General features: G+C 41.9%; 1 protein-coding gene across 7 annotated transcripts in view; it reads right to left on the reverse strand.

The window, feature by feature from the left end:
- PUS7 (pseudouridine synthase 7) overlaps window positions 1-20,276 on the reverse strand; it is a 65,406-nt gene that overhangs the window by 12,126 nt on the left and 33,004 nt on the right. For all 7 annotated transcript variants that reach the window (XM_063606328.1, XM_057302925.2, XM_034964722.4 and 4 more), the window contains 4 exons: window positions 13,234-13,362; window positions 11,973-12,098; window positions 3,070-3,131; window positions 1,627-1,787 (listed from right to left, as the gene is read on the reverse strand). In XM_063606328.1, the coding sequence (XP_063462398.1) occupies window positions 1,627-1,787; window positions 3,070-3,131; window positions 11,973-12,098; window positions 13,234-13,362 (478 nt within the window). The remainder of the gene's footprint in view (window positions 1-1,626; window positions 1,788-3,069; window positions 3,132-11,972; window positions 12,099-13,233; window positions 13,363-20,276) is intronic.

Below are 20,276 nucleotides of genomic sequence, written 5' to 3' on the forward strand. Positions count from 1 at the left end.
GACTACAGGCGTGCACCACCATGCCAGGCTAGTTCTTTGAATTTTCTTTCTAGAGACAGGGTTTTGCCATGTTGCCCAGGCTGGTCACAAACTCCCAGGTTCAAGCAATCCACCAGCCTCAGCCTCCCAAAGTGCTGGGATTACAGGCCTGAGCCACTGTGCCCAGCCAAAACTTCTACTTTAATCTCTCATTTTTTTTTTCTTTTTAATCTCTCATTTTTCTTTTTTCCTTCTACTTTAATCTCTCATTTTTTTCTTTTTTGAGACAAGGTCTCACTCTGTCACCTAGGCTGGAGTGCAATGACACGATCTCAGCTCACTGCAACTTCCGCCTCCCAGGTTCAAGTGATTCTCCCACCTCAGCCTTGAGGTGGTGCGCACCACCATGTCCAGATAATCATTTTATTTATTCATTTTGAGACGGAGTCTCACTTTGTTGCCCAGGCTGGAGTGCAATGGTGCCATCCCGGCTGAATGCAACCTCTGCCTCTTGGGTTCAAGTGATTCTCCTGCCTCAGTCTCTCAAGTAGCTGGGATTACAGGCGTCTGCCACCACGCCTGGCTATTTTTTGTATTTTTAGTAGAGACAGGGTTTCACCATGCTGGCCAGGCTGGTCTTGAACTCCAGACCTCAGGAGATCCACCTGCGTTGGCCTCCCAAAGTGTTGGAATTACAGGCATGAGCCACTGCGTGGGCCTGTTTTGTATTTTTAGTAGAGACAAGGTTTCACCACATTGGCCAGGTTGGTCTCGAACTCCTAGCCTCAAGTGATCTGCCCGCCTTGGCCTCCCAAAGTGCTGGGATTACAGGCATGAGCCACCGTGCTCGGCCATAATGTTTTAGGAAAAGTTTACAAATTTGTGTGGGGCCACATTCAAAGCTGTCCTGGGCTGCATGTGGCCCGCAGGCTGCAGGTTGGACAAGCCTGCCTTACATCAATGGCACAGTCTTCAAACTTAAGGAATTTACACATCAGTTTTCAAGCTAACAGTGCTTTTTTCTCCCATAATTCCATGGTTAAAGAGAGAACCTAAATGATTGAACTGACAACTAATTCCATGCAGCAAGAATTCTGCTTTCTTTGTGCATCTAGGAAAAGTAAGACTTAGGCTTAAGGGTTAAACTTTAACATTTGTTAACTTTAACTTTGTTGCTTAGGCTGGAGTGCATGGAGTCCTGGATTATACATATCCAAATACTGACATAGGCTACTCTTGAATCACCATGATGAAACCAGACTAAAATGCAACTATAGACTGCTTACTGTTCAACCCTTTTACTAAGGCAGTTTACAGTACTGGCAACGGAATGATCAAGAAATGACTATACAATAGATTCGAAATTTCTCAAATACCAAGAGACTTAATTTACACAGAATTTCCACTGAAGATTATGTTTTCCACATTGACATTTTTCTTGTGCCCTCAATAAGTAATGCCCGCATCCACCCCCACATCACCACTCAGGGTCTGAACAAAGATTACTCAGGTGAAACACCTCAGAGATCACCAAAGGATCCTTATTTACCTTCTGCTCTTTCAAAGTTTAGTAAAATCTTTCAAGATGAAATTTAAAAAGCATTAAAACGCCTTGAGCCATTGCCTGACTTCACAAATTGCACTCACTATGCCAAATGCAGAGACTATATTCTTCATTCCATATTTTGAAAGTCCTCGAAGCAGCTGCCCTTCCACACACCTTTTGACAGGTAGTTTTCTGAGGGCAGCAGTTGGGTCTTTGGTCTTTGCCCATTCTTCTCTGCATTTAACCAAGTAGCCCTTTTCAGCTGCGGGGGAAAAAAGCTAGGGTTAAATGACGTACCCAATAGACAGACTTCCATAACTTAAAGTACACTTCACAGAGAACACAAAATTAGAAAATGCTACTTGAAATATAGGTGCTGTTTATAGCTTCCACTCATCTGAGGAAGCGCAAAGATGGGAAATGTAGAAAGTTTACAGAACTATTTGGCTTTGTCAACATACAATCACCCTCAGGTCAAAAGTAAAAGCTATTTAACTGTTCATTATCACAGCTGATTCAACATGACAAAAACACCGTAGTACTTTCTTCCTTCTCTCTTTTTCCATTGTAATGTCAAGTTTAACGGGTTACTTTCCTTAAAATTAGATAATTTTATCTTTTTATAGTTTGCAAATGAATTACCCAAAGTGAGCACAATTATTTTGACAATCAGTAGTTTAATCCTTTTCATTCAAGATGATTTTAGAGATACTCTTTGCAAAGTTTTTGGTGACTTCTTCACACTGCAAATCCTCAAGGTGTTTTTGCCAAGTTTTTATATTCCATTACACTATGTTTTAACAAAATAACCACAAGTGAAATGTTTTAGATTCTCATACACTCAGATTTAGTAGTGAGTGAAGAAAAATATACATTCATTTTTAAAATATATTTATATTCAGTTATGAATTAATACACTGAACAAGCTAAAGAGCTAAAATAGAGGCTGGGCATGGTGCTCACGCCTGTAATCCTAACACTCCCGGAGGCTGAGGTGGGCGGATCACCTGAGGTCAGGAGCTTGTGACCAGCCAGCAACATTCTGGCTGAGCATGGTGGCTCATGCCTGTAATCCCAGCACTTTGGGAGGCCAAGGCAGGCCAATCATTTGAGGCCAGGAGTTCGAGACCAGCCTGGCCAATGTGGTAAAACCCTGTCTCTACTAAAAATACAAAATGACCCAGGCATGGTGACACAAGCCTATAATCCCAGCTACTCAGGAGGCTGAGGCAGGAGAATCACTTGAACCCAGGAGGCAGAGGTTGCAGTGAGCTGAGATCATGCCATTGCACTCCAGCCTGGGAAACAAGACTAAAACTCCTTATCAAAAAAAAAAAAAAAAAAGCTAAAATAGGATATAAATTATAAATCTTAAATATACATATAAAACTGTTGAAAAATATAAATAAACTTTTACTTTTATTGTAAAAACAAATAAAATACTGAAACAACGTCAATTTGCACAAAAGCTTTTATTCAAAGCAATTTCATGAATACCTAGCCATACATTCTATTTATTTTCTTAACATGAATTTTATTCTCACCTCCAGAGCGGGGTTTCAATATTAAATCCATGACTTCTGTCCAGGAATTTTGTAGTATAGCTCTAAAATTAAACAACATTTATTTTACTAAATTTTGCATAAAGATAAAACTTTATATGCACAAATCTTTGAAGAGTCAACAAATCATATTAACTATACACCGAAGCCTTGACCTCCCAGGCTCTACTCCCAGGCTCTAGTCTAATGATTCTCCCACCTCAGCTTTCCCACCATCCTGACAGTAGCTGGGACTACAGACGCACACCACCATACCTGGCTAAGTTTTTAATTTATTGTAGAGATGGGGTCTCACTATTGGTCTTAAACTTTTGGGCTCAAATGATCTTCCCACCTTGGCCTCCCAGAGTGTTGGGATTACAGGTATTAGCCATTACACCTGGTCCTACATCATCTCATTAAACTTAAAAGTAGGCAGAAAATCTAATATGATACAGATTTGAAATGTAAAAGAACTTCAAGTGCCAAAAGAACTTTCAAAAAAAGAATAAAATGGAAAACATAATGCTTACCCGTAACATTTACTATCATTTCAGTTTAAAAATGTGATAATAGTATAAATACTACATAGTCATGCTTTAAGTAGTTACACATGGTATTATTTATTTATTATTATTTTTTTGAGGTGGAGTTTCGCTCTGTTGCCCAGGCTGGAGTGCAATGATGCGATCTCGGCTCACTGCAACCTCCGCCTCCCGGTTTCACGCCATTCTCCTGTCTCAGCCTCCTGAGTAGCTGGGACTACAGGCACCCGCCACCTTGCCCAGCTACTTTTTTTTTTTTTTTTTAGTAGAGATGGGGTTTCACCATATTGGTCAGGCTGGTCTCGAACTCCTGACCTTGTGACCCACCCGCCTTGGTCTCCCAAAGTGCTGGGATTACAGGCATAAGCCCCCGTGCCCGGCCCACATGGTATTATTTATATAAATCGCAGTTAAGTCTTTATGTGTGAAAACTTGTTTGAAACTTCTCAAAAGATTTATCCATGTTAATACCTTCTTGCCTAGGCAAATAGAATAAATATGATTTACTCATCATTCTTGTCAAAATGAAAATATCTATATATTTGATGATTATAAAGGTTATATGCTTTTTAAAAAATTTTTATTTGTTGAGACAGTCTCCCTCTGTTGTCTAGGCTGGAATGCAGTGGCATGATCTTGGCTCGCTGCAACCTCTGCCTCTTGGGCTTAAGCAATTCTCCTGCATCATCCTCCTGCACAGCTGGGACTACAGGCTGAGTCAGCATGCCTGCCTAATTTTTTTTTTTTTTTTTTTTTTTGAGATGGACTCTCATTCTGCTGCCCAGGCTGGAGTGCAATGGCACAATCTCAGCTCACTGCAACTTCTGCCTGCCGGGTTCAAGCGATTCTTGTGCCTCAGTCTCCCAAATAGCTGAGATTACAGGCTTGCGCCACCATGCCTGGCCAATTTTTGTATTTTTAGTAGAGATGGGGTTGTGCCATGTTGGCCAGACTGGTCTTGAATTCTTGGCCTCACGTGATCCGCCTGCCTCGGCCTCCCAAAGTGCTGGGATTACAGGCGTGTACCACTGTGCCCAGCCAATTTTTGTATTTTTAGTAGAGATGAGGTTTCACCGTGTTGGCCAGGATGGTCTTGAACTCCTAGCCTCAAGTGATCAGCCCGCCTTGGCCTCCCAAAGTGCAGGGATTATAGGCATGAGCCACCATGCCTGGCCTATATATGCTTTCAAAAAACTGAACGGTACATAAGAAAGGTTATGTATTATTCAATCTCTAAGAAATTAAGCACTGTTAACACTTTAGAGCATATTTTTGTTGGCAAATCTATAAGTGTATGTAATTCTTCCTTTAACTTTTACTATAGTATTGCTGTACAGAAATTATATTTTGTGTATTACATCTGAAAGTTCTCCTTTAAGATTTCTCATCTTGGAGTCATGTTTAGAAAGACCCTTCCCTATCAAAAGAATATAGGAATCCCCTTCTATTAATTTTTCTGTTTTTCCAGTTAATTATGGTTCTTTATTTTCACATTTAAGTTACACAATACTGGGCATTTCTGGATATTAAATGATCTAAAATGCTATTTGGTATCTATCGATGACATCTCCTGGATTTTCAATCCAATAATGTAATTACATCAACAGATTTCCTATTGCTGGCCACCACCACAGTCCTGGAACAAGCCATGTTAAATAAGTCCTTAAATATAGTCCTGGGGTGATAAATTATTTACTTGGATAATCTTTTAGCCAATACTGACAAAAAGAGTATAGTACTAGTTGGTACTAGGGACTGATCTGACAGATATAATACACATAGATTTTTACACTAAAAAACCTTTGTTAGGCCGGGTATGGTGGCTCACACCTGTAATCTCAGCACTTTGGGAGGCTGAGGCACGCGAATCACAAAGTCAGGAGATCAAGACCATCCTGGCTAACATGGTGAAACCCCATCTCTACTAAAAATACAAAAAAAAAATAATAATCGGGCGTGGTGGCACGTGCCTGTAGTCCCAGCTACTTGGGAGGCTGAGGCAGGAGAACTGCTTGAACCCAGGAGGCGGAGGTTGCAGTGAGCCGAGATGGTGCCACTGCACTCCAGCCTGGGTGACAGAGCAAGACTGTGTCTCAAAAATAAAACACAATAAAACAAAAAGACCTTTGTTAAATATCAATTACAGCCTGCAGGCCCAATCTGGTTGTCCACCTAATTCTGTAGTTTTATTGGAAAACAACCATGCTCATTGCTTTGCATATTGTCCATGGCTGCTTTTGCAGGGTAACTCCAGAGCTCAGTACCTGCAACAAACATTGAATGGCCCACAAAGCCTAAAATATTAACTAACTGTTCCTTTACAGAAAACCTTTGCCAACACCTGATATAACATATTGAACAGTTTCTTAACTGCAGGACTTTTCAACACCTTGAAGATGCTACCATATACTGTAAAGGTTTAGTATACAATGCCATATTAAATATACAGAGATTTGGTTTACAATAGGCTGTACTATCTAGCACGCTGCACATTAAGATGTTTTGTCCTTTTTTTTTTTGAGATGGAGTCTCGCTCTGTCACCCAGGCTAGAGTGCAGTGGCATGATCTCGGCTCACTGCAAGCTCCACCTCCCGGGTTCATGCCATTCTTCTGCCTCAGCCTCCCAAGTAGCTGGGACTACAGGCGCCCGCCACCATGCCTGGCTAATTTTTTATATTGTTAGTAGAGATGGGGTTTCACTGTGTTAGCTGGGATGGTCTTGATCTCCTGACCTTGTGATCTGCCCCCCTTGGCCTCCTGGAGTGCTGGGATTACAGGCATCAGCCACGCGCCAGGCCATTTTTTTGTACTTTTTTTAGTAGAGATGGGGTTTCACTGTGTTAGCTAGGATGGTCTCGATCTCCTGACCTCCTGATCTGCCCGCCTTGGCTTCCCAAAGTGCTGGCATTACAGGTGTGAGCCACCACGCCTGACCAGATGTTTTGTACTTTTCTTAATCTTTCCTTCTTCTACCTTCTTTTATTTTATTGTGGTAAAATACATGTAATAACATTTACCTTTTTGGCTATTTTTAAGTATACAGTTCTGTGGCATTAAGTGCATTTACACTGTCAGGCAACCATCATCACTGTCTACCTCCAGAACTTTTTAATCTTCCCCAGCTGAAACTCTATACCCATTAAATAATAAATCCCTATCCACCTAGCCCCCTAACCTCTGTAAGACACCATTCTACTTTCTGTCTATGGCTTTGACTACTCTAGGAACCTCATATAAGAGAAATCGTACCATATTTGTTCTTTTGTTACTGGCTTATGTCAGGTAACATAAAGTTTCCAATGCTTACCCATGTGATAGCACGTGTCAAAATTTCCCTCCTTTTAAATCACTTGAGCCCAAAAGGTGGAGGTTGCAATGGGCTGAGATGGCGCCACTGCACTCCAGCCTGGGCGACAGAGCAAGACTCCGTCTCAAAAAAAAAAAAAAAAAAAAAAAAAAAAAAAAAAAATTCCTCCTTTGAAAGGCTTACATATTCCATTGTATGTATGGGCCACATTTTGTTTGGATAAACACTTGGGTTGCCTGGGTAGCTCCTACCTTTCAGCTATTGTGAATGCTGCTATTATGAACATGAGTGTACAAATATCTGGTGAGTTCCCACTGTCATTTCCTTTGGGTATATACTGAGAAGTGGAATTGCTGGTTCATAACATAATTTATATATATATATTTTTGAGACAGAGTCTCGCTCTGTCGCCAGGCTGGAGTGTAGTGCTACCATCTCGGCTTACTGCAACCTCTGCTTCCCGGGTTCAAGCAATTCTCCTGCCTCAGCCTCCTGAGTAGCTGGGACTACAGGCATGCGCCACCACGCCCGGCTAATTTTTGTATTTTTAGTAGAGATGGGTTTTCACCATGTTGGTCAGGCTGGTCTCGATCTCTTGACCTCGTGATCTACCCACCTCAGCCTCCCAAAGTGCTGGGATTACAGGCGTGAATCACCGCGCCTGGCCTATAATTAATTTCTTAAGAAATCACCATACTGTTTTCCACAATGGCTATACTATTTTATATCCCCACCAGCAAAGCCCAGGTTTCTAATTTCTCTGTACCCTTATCAACACTTATTTGTTGTTTTGTGATAATAGCCTTCCCAACGGATATGAAGTGGTACCTCGTGGTGGTTTCGATTTGTATCTCCCTAATGACTAGTGATGCTGAACACCAGTCTGTCTATCTTTGGAAACACATTTATTGAAATCCTTTCTCCATTTTTGAATTGGTTTTTCTTTGGTTGTTGTTGAGTTGTTCTTTATATATTCCAGATTTAAGTCTCTTATCAGATGTATGATTTGAAATATTTTCTCCTATTCTGTGGGTTATCTTTTCATTCTGTTGATAGCATCCTTTGATGCACGTTTTTAATTTTGATAAAGTCCAACTTATCTATTTTTTCTTTTGTTTGTTGCCTGTGCTTTTGGTGTCATATCCAAGAAACCGCTGACAAATCCAATATCATGAATTTTTCCCCATGTTTTCTTCTAAGAGTTTGCATAAGTGCAGCTCTTATGTTTAGATCTTTGGTCCATTTTGAGTTTATTTTATTATTATTTTTGAGACAGTTTCACTCTGTCACCCAGGCTGGAGTACAGTGGTACAATCTTGGGTCACTTCAACCTCTGCCTCCCGGGCTAAAGCAATTCTCCTTCCTCAGCCTCCCGAGTAGCTGGGATTACAGGTGTTCATGCCACCACACTCAGATAATTTTTGTATTTTTAGTAGAGGCGGGATTTCACTATGTTGGCCAGGCTGGTCTTGAACTCCCGATCTCAAGCAATCCGCCACCCACCTCGGCCTCCCAAAGGGCTGGGATTACGGGCGTGAGCCACTGTGCCTGGCTCACTTTCTTTTTTTCAAAGTTTTTGCTGAGTTATTCAATAATTCACATAACATATAATTCACCCATATAAGTGTACAATTCAATGGCTTTTAGTATTTTTAAAGAACTGTGGAGCATTACACAATTTTACAACATTTTTATTACCCACCCCCACCAAAAAAAAATCCTGTCCCATTAGTAGTCACTCCCCATTGGTCCTGTTCCAGCTCTTTTTCTATAGATTTGCTCACATTGGAAATTTCATAGAAATTGATTGATTCATTCATTCACAGGCAGGGTCTTGCTCTGTCATCTAGGCCACAGTGCAGTGGTGGTACACTGTTCACTGCATCCTCAAACTCCTGGGCTTCAGTGATCCTCCTGCCTCAGCCTCCTGAGTAGCTAGGACCAAAGCCAGGCAGCACCACACTCAGCTAATTTTTTAAAAATTTTATTTTGTAGAGATGGGGCCTTGCTATGGTGCCCAGGCTGGTCTTGAACTCCTGGCCTCAAGTGATCCTGCCACCTTGGCCTCTTAAATTGTTGGGATTACAGGCATGAGCCCCTGTGCCCTGCCTACTTAGCAATGTTTTCAAGGTTCATTCACGTTGCAGAATGTATCAGTACTTCATTCCTTTTTATTGCTAAGTAATATTCCACTGTATATTATTGTATATTACATTGTATATTTTGTTTATCCATTCATCAGTAGGTGGACATTTGGGTTGTTTCCAGTCTTTTGGCTGCTATGAACATCTGAATAAACTTTTGTGTGAACATATGATTTTCAGTTGTCCTCAGTATATACCTAGAAATGCCTGGGTCATAGGCTAACTTTATAACCTTTTGAGGAACTGTCAGACTATTTTCCGAAATCGTTATACCATTTTACATTTCCACCAGGAATGTATAAGGGTTCCAATTTCTCTAATCCTAACACTTGTTACTCTCTGCCTTTTTTATTTTAGCCATCCTAGTGGGTAAGAAGTGGCATCTCACTGTGGTTTTGATTTGCATTTCCTAAAGATTAGTGATAAGCATCTTTTTGTGTGCTTATTGGCCATTTGATTACATTATTTAAAGAAAGGTCTGTTCAGACCCTTTGCTAAGTTTTAGAATGCGTTGTCTTTCTGTTCTTGAGTTGTAAGAGCTTTTAATATTTTGGATACAAGTCATTTCTCCACCTATACAATATAAACTGAAAGTCTGTTTTTTCCCTCAGGAAATTCTATGGTGTTAACAGTGCATTTCTTTGAAAGCAGGAAATATTCTTATGTTGTGAAAATGAATGATTTGGAATTTTGAGCTGACCGTACTGACCTTTGGTCACGCTATGTAATTTTTGTTGTGGGATAAATTTGACCTCATTTTAATTACTTATATTTATTTACACTATCTTTGGCATACACAACGTATAGGATTCCATGGCTGTCCTTCTGCCAAATTAATTACAAATTTATAGGTTGATACAGTGCTCCCTTATTCTGTCCCATAATACAATTAGCATTTTTACTATTTTATCAATGTCCTCTGACCACTAGCAAGGTTGAAAACATATTAGCAATCACTATATTCTAGGCATAAAAATAGATGTAGCATAAACATCATCTCACTTCATTTTCACCATTCTGTGAATTGGTATTATTATCTCCATTCTACAGATGAGTAATTTAAGCCTCAGAACTCAAGTCTGTTTTCACCTGAGCTTTTTAACCTCCTCAAAGAGGCAGAGGAAATATAGATTTTTATCATTTTGCGCTTTTAAAATCACAAAAATGAATGCAACTTCATAGTTTAGATGCTGAAACAATGGACTGGAAGCCCGGAAAACTCTACTCCCAAACTAAAGCCAAGCAATTGATGAGTTCAGGCAGACCTCTCAAAGCCTAAGTTTGCTAACATGAAGGGTCTGAAAGACAAGGAAGAACATGGACGCTTAGATAACTTCCAGCTTGTAACTACCACAATTCTAACTCCCACGCGAATAATTAGTTTATGTAACAGAGTCTCTGCTGGGCAACAGGATTCCAGAAGTAGATTTAGGAACCCAACTATTTATTGATGGGATTCCCACTGTAGGTTACCCTAGAGGGGTTCTTAATTGTTTAAAAGTAAATGACAATTCTTAAATTCCATGTCACTAATTTTATCATTTATTACTTTCTTTAAAGAGTGAGGGAAGGGGCCCAGGCACAGTGGCTCATGCCTGTAATCCCAGCACTTAGGGAGGCCAACGCGGGGAGATCACTGGAGGTCATGAGTTCGATACCAGCCTGGCCAACATGGCAAAACCTCGGCTCTACTAAAAATACAAAAATTAGCTGGGTGAGGTGGTGCATGCCTGCAATCCCAGTTACGCGGGAGGCTGAGGCAGGAGAATCACTTGAACCTGGGAGGTGGAGGTTGCAGTGAGCGGAGATGGCACCACTGCACTCCAGCCTGGGCAACAGCGAGACTTCATCTCAAAAAATAAAAATAAAAAATAAAATAAAATTAAGAGCGAGGGAAGGGCAGATCAAAGTTTAATAAACGTGTTAACACAGATCAGAAAATGCAACATCTCTGTCTGGCTACTCTGGGTCTGAGTTACCCAACAGATTACTGTTGAATCACTTACTGAGCCAAGACTTACCTGTTACAAAATAAAAATAAAAATAGGGCTGGGCGTAGTGGCTCACACCTGTAATCCCAACACTTTGGGAGGCTGAGGTAGGCGGATCATTTGAGGTCAGGAGTTCAAGACCAGCCTGGCCAACATGGTGAAGTTCCCGTCACTACTAAAAATACAACAAAGTTAGCTGGATGTGGTGGCAAAAGCCTGCAATCCCAGCTACTTGGGATGCCGAGGCAGGAGAATTGCTTGAACCTGGGAGGTGGAGATTGCAGTGAGCCAACATTGCACCACTGTACTTCAGCCTGAACAACAAAGATTCCATCTCAAAAAAATAAAAAATAAAAAAAATAGCCGGGTGTGGAGGCTCATGCCTGTAATCCCAGCAGTTTGGGAGGCTGAGGTCGGGGGATCACCTGAGGTTGGGAGTTCGAGACCAGCCTGACCAACATGGAGAAACCCCATCTCTACTAAAAATGCAAAATTAGCCAGTCATGGTGGCGCATGCCTGTAAACCCAGCTACTCAGGAGGCTGAGGCAGGAGAATCACTTGAACCTGGGAGGCAGAGGATGCGGTGAGCCGAGATTGCGCTATTGCACTCCAGCCTGGGCAACAAGGGCGAAACTCCGTCTCAGAAAAAATAAATATATAAAATAAAATAAAAAAATAAAAATAGAACCCCTGGATGGGTAACCAAGAGTGGTAGGAAAGCTCACTTTTCAGGTCATATCCTTTTGAACTCCAATTTTTTACCTTGTGCACTCATTAACTTAAAACAAAAATCATGAGACTGTGGTTCATTTGCCCCAGACATGGGAGAACGTAGAAATAATTAAAAACACCACCACCAACAAACCCTGCTTTGTTTATGAGAAAGCTATTTTTGATAAAAGAAATTAAATACCAACCTTCCAACCTGATACGTAGGGACAGCTGTGGTTCCAAATCTTTGCATTCCATAGTAGTTAATAAATCCAATCTCCTTGAGAGAGTTCATAGCTTGCTGTACTTGGTCATCAGTTCCTGTTATATTTCTACAGGGACACAAATTATCCAGAGGAAAAAAAGTTACAGTCAAATACTCAGGGATGCAGATCATAAATGACTACGGCCTGGCTTCCAAGTCTTTCGTTCACTCTCCTGCAGCTTTCTCTCTACCTCCCAAGGGCTCTTTCTTTCTTTAAGTTGTGGTAAGATATTTATAATGTCAAATTTACTATTTTAGCCATTTTTAAGTGTGCAATTTGGCGGTATTAACCCATTTATGGCAGAGGTTGCAATTTTTTGAATTTTTGCAATCAGACCTTGGCGATGACCTTGAGCAGTAGGATATAAATAATTCCTACATGCTTAGTGTTCCAATAATGGAACACTAGCATAAATGGGTTAATTATATGCACAATGTTGGACAATCCTCACCACTATCTACTTCCCAAATTTTTTCCCGTTCCCAAAATGAAACTCTGTACCCCTAAACAGTAACTTTCCATTACCCCTACCCTACCCTTTCCCCAGTAACCACTATTTTACTTTCTACGTCCATGGATTTGCCTATTCTAGGTGCTTTAAGTGGAATCACAGGCTCAGTGTCTTTTTTTTTTTTTTTGAGCTGGAGTCTCACTCTGTCCCCTAGGCTGGAGTGCAGTGGAGCGATCTCGGCTCACTGCAAGTTCTGCCTCCTGGGTTCACGCCATTCTCCTGCCTCAGCCTCCTGAGTAGCTGGGACTACAGGTGTCTGCCACCACGCCCGGCTAATTTTTTGTATTTTTAGTAGAGACAGGGTTTCACTGTATTAACCAGGATGGTCTCGATCTCCTGACCTTGTGATCCGCCTGCCAAGGCCTCCCAAAGTGCTGGGATTACAGGCGTGAGCCACTGCGCCCAGCCGGCTCGGTGTCTTTTACTACAATATTTGAAGGAGATGGTGTCTTTCCAAAGGCTGCACTAGGTTTTCAAGGGGCAAGGTGTCCACACAAATCCTACAGAGGTATTTGCTCTCACAGATGTATCTGCTCTCCCAGCCCTGCCAGGCCCTGCTCTGCCCTCCCTTGCTGCCACTCCTGTTCTGTTAGTACCAGCTCACCAGGACCTTATGACCAACCGTGAGTAACATACTCAAGATGCCCTGGCCAGACCCTCTGGTCTACATTCCCACCTGCAATTCTTTACCTGAGAACAACAGTGAAGTGGTTTCCTTGAAGCTCTCCCAATTTCAGTGGGTTTTTTTGATAGCTGAAATTCCCTAGCTTAAAGTTCATCAAGCACTTATTCAGGTGGGCAAGTCTTTGTGCAGTTATTCTTTAAAAAAAAAAAAAAAAAGCAACAAAACAAAAAAGAGTAGAAAGAGGATCATGAGATACTGATTGTCTGCCTGGAACAGTACAGAAAACAAGATACAGCACACCTATGACCCCCTGAAAGGAAAAGGCACTGCAGCAGGTGAGGTGGGCGTGTCCTTCTCTTCTCTCTGCATTCTTCCTTCAGTGTAATGGTACGTGCTCCTGTTCAAATTGCATACTCCTGGCCATATTTTATATACTTAAAGCCTCTTGTTATTTATATGCTGATGAGTAACAGAACAATAATATCTGTGGAATTTTCTACTTTTTGTGGGGAGAGGGGTGAGAAAAGGGATGGGGACAGAGACAAATCCCATAGAAAGAATGGTATCAAGCATTTAAAAAAAGGTCATTATTTTTGTCAATCAGAAAAATTTTGTAAACTCATTACAGAAAACTTGGAAAATATAAAAAAGAGAAAAGGAAAAGAAATTCGTATTTTCATTGCCTGAAAAAAATTTCCACTGACATCTAACTTTTTATTTCCTCCCTTTCTTTTTTTAAAAGACATGTTATATATAGCTGGAATTCTACCCAAATCTGTATCATGCTGCTATCACTTAAAATATAGAAATTTTCATTAGAAATTCCTTGCCTTCTTCAATAGGAAATGTATATAGAGAAACAGAGTACTGAAAAGCCTTTCTCCCCTTTTTATCTCTAGTGTCACCACTAACACCCAATGTTGTTTCTCTCTTTTCTTTTTTTTTTTTGAGACAGAGTCTCTCTCTGTTGCCCAGACTGGAGTGCAGTGGCATGATTTCAGCTCACTCTGCCTCCCTGGCTCAAGTGAATCTCCTGCCTCAGCCTCCCAAGTAGCTGGGCTTACAGGCGCACACCACCATGCCCAGCTAATTTTTGTGGTTTTAGTACAGATGGGGTTTCACCATGTTGGCCAGGCTGGTCTTGAACTCCTGACCTCAGGTGATCCGCCCGCCTCGGCCTCCCAAAGTGCTGAGATTACAGGTATGAGCCACCGTGCCCAGCTAATTTTTATATTTTTAGTAGAGACACGGGTTTCACCATGTTGGCCAGGCTGGTCTTGAACTCCTGACCTCAGGTGATCCACCCACATTGGCCTCGCACAGTGCTGCGATTACAGGTGTGAGATAAGTTCAAGAGATTCTTCTGCCTGAGCCTCCCGAGTAGCTGAGAATACAGGTACATGCCACCACACCTGGCTATGTTTTTTTGTATTTTCAGTAGAGACAGAGTTTCACTATGTTGGCCAGGCTGGTCTCGATCTCCTGGCCTCAAGTGATCCACCCACCTCAGCTTCCCAAAGTGTTGGGATTACAGCCATGAGCCAGTGCACCTGGCCGTCTTTTTGTTTTTTAGGCTGCCAGGATCCAATTGAGGATCACACATTGCAGTTGTGATGTCTGTTTGGTTTCCACTAAGTGATCTGTCTAGCCTTGTTTTTCATGATATCTGGCCCTTAGAAGAATCCAGGCCAGCGCTTTTACACGTCTTTCAATGTGGATTTATCTGATTGTTTCCTCATGCTGAGACTCAGGTAAACACTTTGGTAGAAATACTACTGAGGTGATATGGCCCTTTTCAATGCATCACATCAAAAGGCAGTGATTTTGTCCAACATTGATAATAACTTTAATCATTTAATTAGGATAGTATTTACTAGATTTTTACACTCTAAGAGTCTCTTTGTCTTTGCTTTTAATTAGTCATCAGTGGGGAAATACTTTTGAAATTGTGTAAAAATCCTGCTCCCCCAAAGTCTTTACCCAATTATTTAGGTACCCAAGCATGATTGTTGGCTGAATTGATTATTACTGTGTTGACTGAAACTGTGTTTCTATATTTGTTGGCATTCTTCTGTAAATAAAAACTATGTAGGGGCCAGGCACGGTGGTTTACGCCTGTAATCCCAGTACTTTAGGAGGCCTAGATGGGCAGATAGCTTGAGCCCAGGAGTTCAAGACCAGCCTGGCCAACACAGCAAGATCCCATCTCTAAAATTAAAACAAACAACTATATAGAGAAACTTTAGTTAAATTCATGCATCTTTTTTTCTTAAAAAAAAAAAAAAATAGCTCTGGGACCGGGCACGGTGCTTCATGCCTGTAATCCCAGCACTTTGGGAGGCCGAGGCGGGCGGATTACCTGAGGTCAGGAATTCAAGACCAGCCTGGCCAATATGGTGAAACCCCGTCTCTACTAAAAATACAAAAATTAGCTGGGTGTGGTGGCACACGCCTGTAATCCCAGCTACTTGGGGGCTGAGGCAGGAGAATTGCTTGAGCCCGGGAGGCAGAGGTTGCAGTGAGCTGAGATCGTGCCACTGCACTCCAGCTTGGCTGTCAAAAAAAAAAAAGCTCTGAGATTTAACTCATACTTAGGATGTCACCAGTCAGAGATTTTTTTTTTTTTTTAAGACGGAGTCTTGCTCTGTGTCACCTAGGCTGGAGTGCAGTGGCATGATCTCAGCTCACTGCCACCTCTGGCTCCTGAAATCAAGGAATTATCCTGCCCTGGCTTCCTGAGTAGCTGGGGCTACAGGCACACACCACCATGCCCGGCCAATTTTTATATTTTTAGCAGAGATGGGGTTTCACCAGGTTGGCCAGGCTGGTCTCAAATTCAAGTGATCTTCCCGCCTCAGCCCCACAAAGTGCTGGGATTACAGGGGTCAGCCACCACACCTGGTCAGAGATTCTTTTTTTTAATCTCAAATGTAAGTAGAGTACTGTTTTTTGTTGTTGTTGTCGTTGTTGTTTTTTGAGATGGAGTTTTGCTCTTTGCCCAGGCTGGAGCGCAATGGCGCGATCTTGGCTCACTGCAACCTCCGCTTCCCGGGTTCAACCGATTCTCCTGCCTCGGCCTCCCGAGTAGCTGGGATTACAGGCATGCGGCACCATGCCCGGCTAATTTTGTATTTTTAGTAGAGACAGGGTTTCTCCATGTTGGTCATGGCTGGTCTTGAACTCCTGACCTCAGGTGATCTGCCCGCCCTAGCCTCCCAAAGTGCTGGGATTACAGGCATGAGCCACCGTGCTCGGCCTAAGTAGAGTCCTTTTAAAGTTGCATTTTAATGTTCAAATTTATGATCCACCTGGAATTTATTTAGCAAAGGGAAATGAGGTAGGGGAGCCACACTTAAACGGTTTTTTAGATGGTTACTCAGTTATCCAACATTTTTTGAATCAACCATTATTTTTTGAATCAACCATTATTTTCTCCACTTATCTTAAATGATACTTTGAATACGTACTAAATCCTTGGATGTATCTGGGTCTAGGATTACTCTATTCTACCTAGTCATGTTCCAGTATGAAATTGCTTTAAGTGCTATATCTCTTTTTTGTTTTTGAGACAGAGTCTCTGTCGCCCAGGTTGGAGTGCAGTGGTGCGATCTAAGCTTACTGCAACCTCTGCTTCGTGGGCTTACAAAGTCTCCAGCCTTAGCCTCCTGAGAAGCTGGGACTACAGGCATGCACCACCATGCCTGCCCACCCTGGCCTCCCAAAGTGCGGGGATTACCGGCGTGAGCCACTGCACCTATCCAGGTGCTATATTTATTTTTCTTTCTTTTTTGTTTTGTTTTGTTTTGTTTTTGAGACAGAGTGTTGCTCTGTCACCCAGGCTGGAGTGGAGTGCACTAGTGTGATCTAGGCTTACTGCAACCTCTGCCTCTTGGGTTCAAGCAATTCTTCTGCCCCCAGCCTCTCAAGTAGCTGGGATTACAGGCGCCTGCCACCAAGCCCAGCTAATTTTTGTAATTTTAGCAGAGACGGGGTTTCACCATGTTGGCAAGGCTGGTCTGGAACTCCTGACCTCAAGTAATCTGCCCGCCTTAGCCTCCCAAAGTGCTGGGATTACAGGCGTGAGCCACCGCACCCAGCTGTACATATTGATTTTTGTATATTTTCTTATCTTATATAACTTTTTCTTCCTTTTTTAGAGACAGGGAATTGCTCTGCCACCCAGGTTGGAGTGCAGTGCTGCAATTATAGCTCACTGTAACCTTGAATTCCTGGACTATGTATGGGGGCAATGGTAGAACCCAAGAGCACGAATTAACCCAGGGATTGTATCCCAAGGAATCTAGAAGTGGAGGATCAGTATGAACAGAGTGAGGGACAGGGGGACAGAACTCCTCTTCAGCCAGGAACTACTGCTGTAGAAACTGACAGAACAATTCAGGGTCAGGAGCTTTCCTAGAGAGAGTGTTCCGGAGACTGCTTCCTGATGGTGCCACAGAAGTGCCTGATAGTTCTGTCCTTTTTTTTTTAAGTTGAGATAAAGTTAACATAATATAAAATTCACAAGGCTGGGCATGGTGGCTCACGCCTGTAATCCCAGCACTTTGGGAGGCCAAAGTGGCTGAATTGCTTGAGATGAGGAGTTCGAGACCAGCCTGGCCATCCTGGTGAAACCCCGTGTCTACTAAAAATACAAAAATTGGCAGCGCATGGTGGTGCACACCTGTAATCCCAGCTACTCGGGAGGCTGAGGCAGGAGGATTACTTGAACCTCAGAGGCTGAGGTTGCAGTGAGCCGAGATTGTGCCACTGTACTCCAGCCTGGGTAACAGAACGAGACCCTGTATCAAAAAATAAAATAAATAAATAAATAAATATATACACATGTATAATTCACCATTTTAACTGTTATAAAGTGTACATGTCAGTGATTTTTAGTATATTCACAACAATGTGAAACCATCACCACTATATACTTCAAGAATGTTTCCATCACCTGAAAAAGAAACCCTGTACCTATTCAGCAGTCACTCCCGTTTCCTCTCCCTGCAGACCTCGGCAACCATTAATCTACTTTCTGCCTCTATAGATTTTCCTATTTCGGACACATCATATAAACAGAATCATACAATATCTGGCCTTGGGCGCCTGACTTCTTAGTGGAATGTTTTTAAGGTTTATCCATGTTTTAAGTATATATCAGTATTTTGTTTCATTCTTTTTTGTGGCCGAATAGTAGTATCAATTCTTGAATATACGATAGACGTCCATCTCTAAATTCCACTGGCACAGCAAAAAGCAAGAACTATACTCAGTTCTGGTTGATGTGGGTGCTCCCTGAGAAATGGAATGAAGCTGACAATGTCTTCATGATACTATTCACAGTTTTAATTATGATGATCCCAGATCAAGGTCTTTGGTTGTAAATTTACAGCAAATTCAGTGAGTAACTAGGGAATATAAAAATCTTGCTTTTAAACATCAGGAACCAATTAAGCAACATGTTGCACAGAAAACCTTAATTAACAAAGCCAGGGAAATACTGGCCCAAGTTCAGAAAGGAGACTGGCAGGAACAGGCAGGAAAAGAAACAAATCATTCTGAATGAGACTGTTCCTGCCTGAGACCCTGTTAAAATTACTAGGTGGCTTTAGAGTTTCATGAAGCTGAAAAGACGTGCTGCTTATCCCCAGGACTGATCAATCCAGCAGTCATTCAAATGCTTGTGTGGCAGAGTGGGTTTCTCCTGTTCACAAGTTCCCACGGGAAAGGCCAATCTGCCTGGCCCCATGTATCCATTAAACAAACTAAGGGTGTAGCCTGTATCCGTGAGATAAGTGCTGTGTGCTTTCAGAGGGCCAACATTTAGGTGTCTAACACAGTTTCTTACTAAGTCAACAGGAAGATGATAAAGGCAGCAAAAATCTGAGGACAGAGCAGTGTCCTGATGAAGTGTGACATCTGCTGGCTGACCAAGAAAAAAAAGAAATATTCTTGGTCTTCAACTATTCTAAGACTTCACATCAGAAAACGCAAAATAAAATAACAAGATGCCATTTTTTGACCCTCAAATTAGCAAATGACTCCCTGTCCCCATCATAACACCATGCTGAGGAAGATTCTAGGGAACCAGAATAAAGGTAGTAAATTGGTACCACTTTTTTGCAGGATAATTAGGCTTTGCTATTAAAAAAAAGAGAGAGAGAATTTCTCTGTGTTTTGACCAGCAGATGGAAAGAAAAAAGACAAACCACATTAAAATGTCATATTCCCTTTAAGTCAGTAATCTCACTGCTAAGTTTATCTTAATGAAGTTATCACAGACGTGTGCCAAGATTTAGCTACAAATACGTCTGTCATGGACTGGGTTATAACAGCAAGAAACGAGAAACAATGTAACATTCAAAAATAGAGTAATAGTTTAAATTAGGATATATCCATACATTCAAACATATTTTGCTATATACCTACAGGAAATAAGGTACACCATCTATGGTTCAAAATAAGAATACATAAGTATTGTTGTTTAAAAAGGAAAAAAAGTCCCTCAAAAAATATATACCATGTTGTGAATAAGGTGATCTCGGAAGAAGTACAGTTATGGCAGGCCTTTCATTTTCTACCTAGTTCTTTCTGTGTTGAAAACAAAATAGGCAGACCCCAGTGGCTCACGCCTGTAATCCCAGCACTTTGGGAGGCCGAGGCAGGTGGATCACGAGGTCAGGAGATCGAGACCATCCTGGCTAACATGGTGAAACCCCATCTCTACTAAAAATACAAGAAATTAGCTGGGCATGGTGGCGGGTGCCTGTAGTCCCAGCTACTCAGGACGCCGAGGCAGGAGAATGGCGTGAACCCAGGAGGCGGAGCTTGCAGTGAGGTGAGATCCCACCACAGCACTCCAGCGTGGGCAACAGAGTGAGACTCCATCTCAAAAAAAAGAAACAAAATAAACCAACTTTTTTTTTTAAATCAGAAACAAAATTCACAGAGCCAGCTAGAAATCACAGGAGGTGACTAGGTATTTTAGATACCAAAAACAAGGCAAAAACCTTCTGTTGTGACCTCTATCCACAGAGGATGAGAAAGCCTGAGCCTTCAAACCCCTGTCCCCCTACCCCCATTCTTCTGAGTTTCTGGGGAGTCCCTG

The sequence above is a fragment of the Pan paniscus genome, chromosome 6, assembly GCF_029289425.2.
Source record: "Pan paniscus chromosome 6, NHGRI_mPanPan1-v2.0_pri, whole genome shotgun sequence".
NCBI lineage: Eukaryota > Metazoa > Chordata > Mammalia > Primates > Hominidae > Pan > Pan paniscus.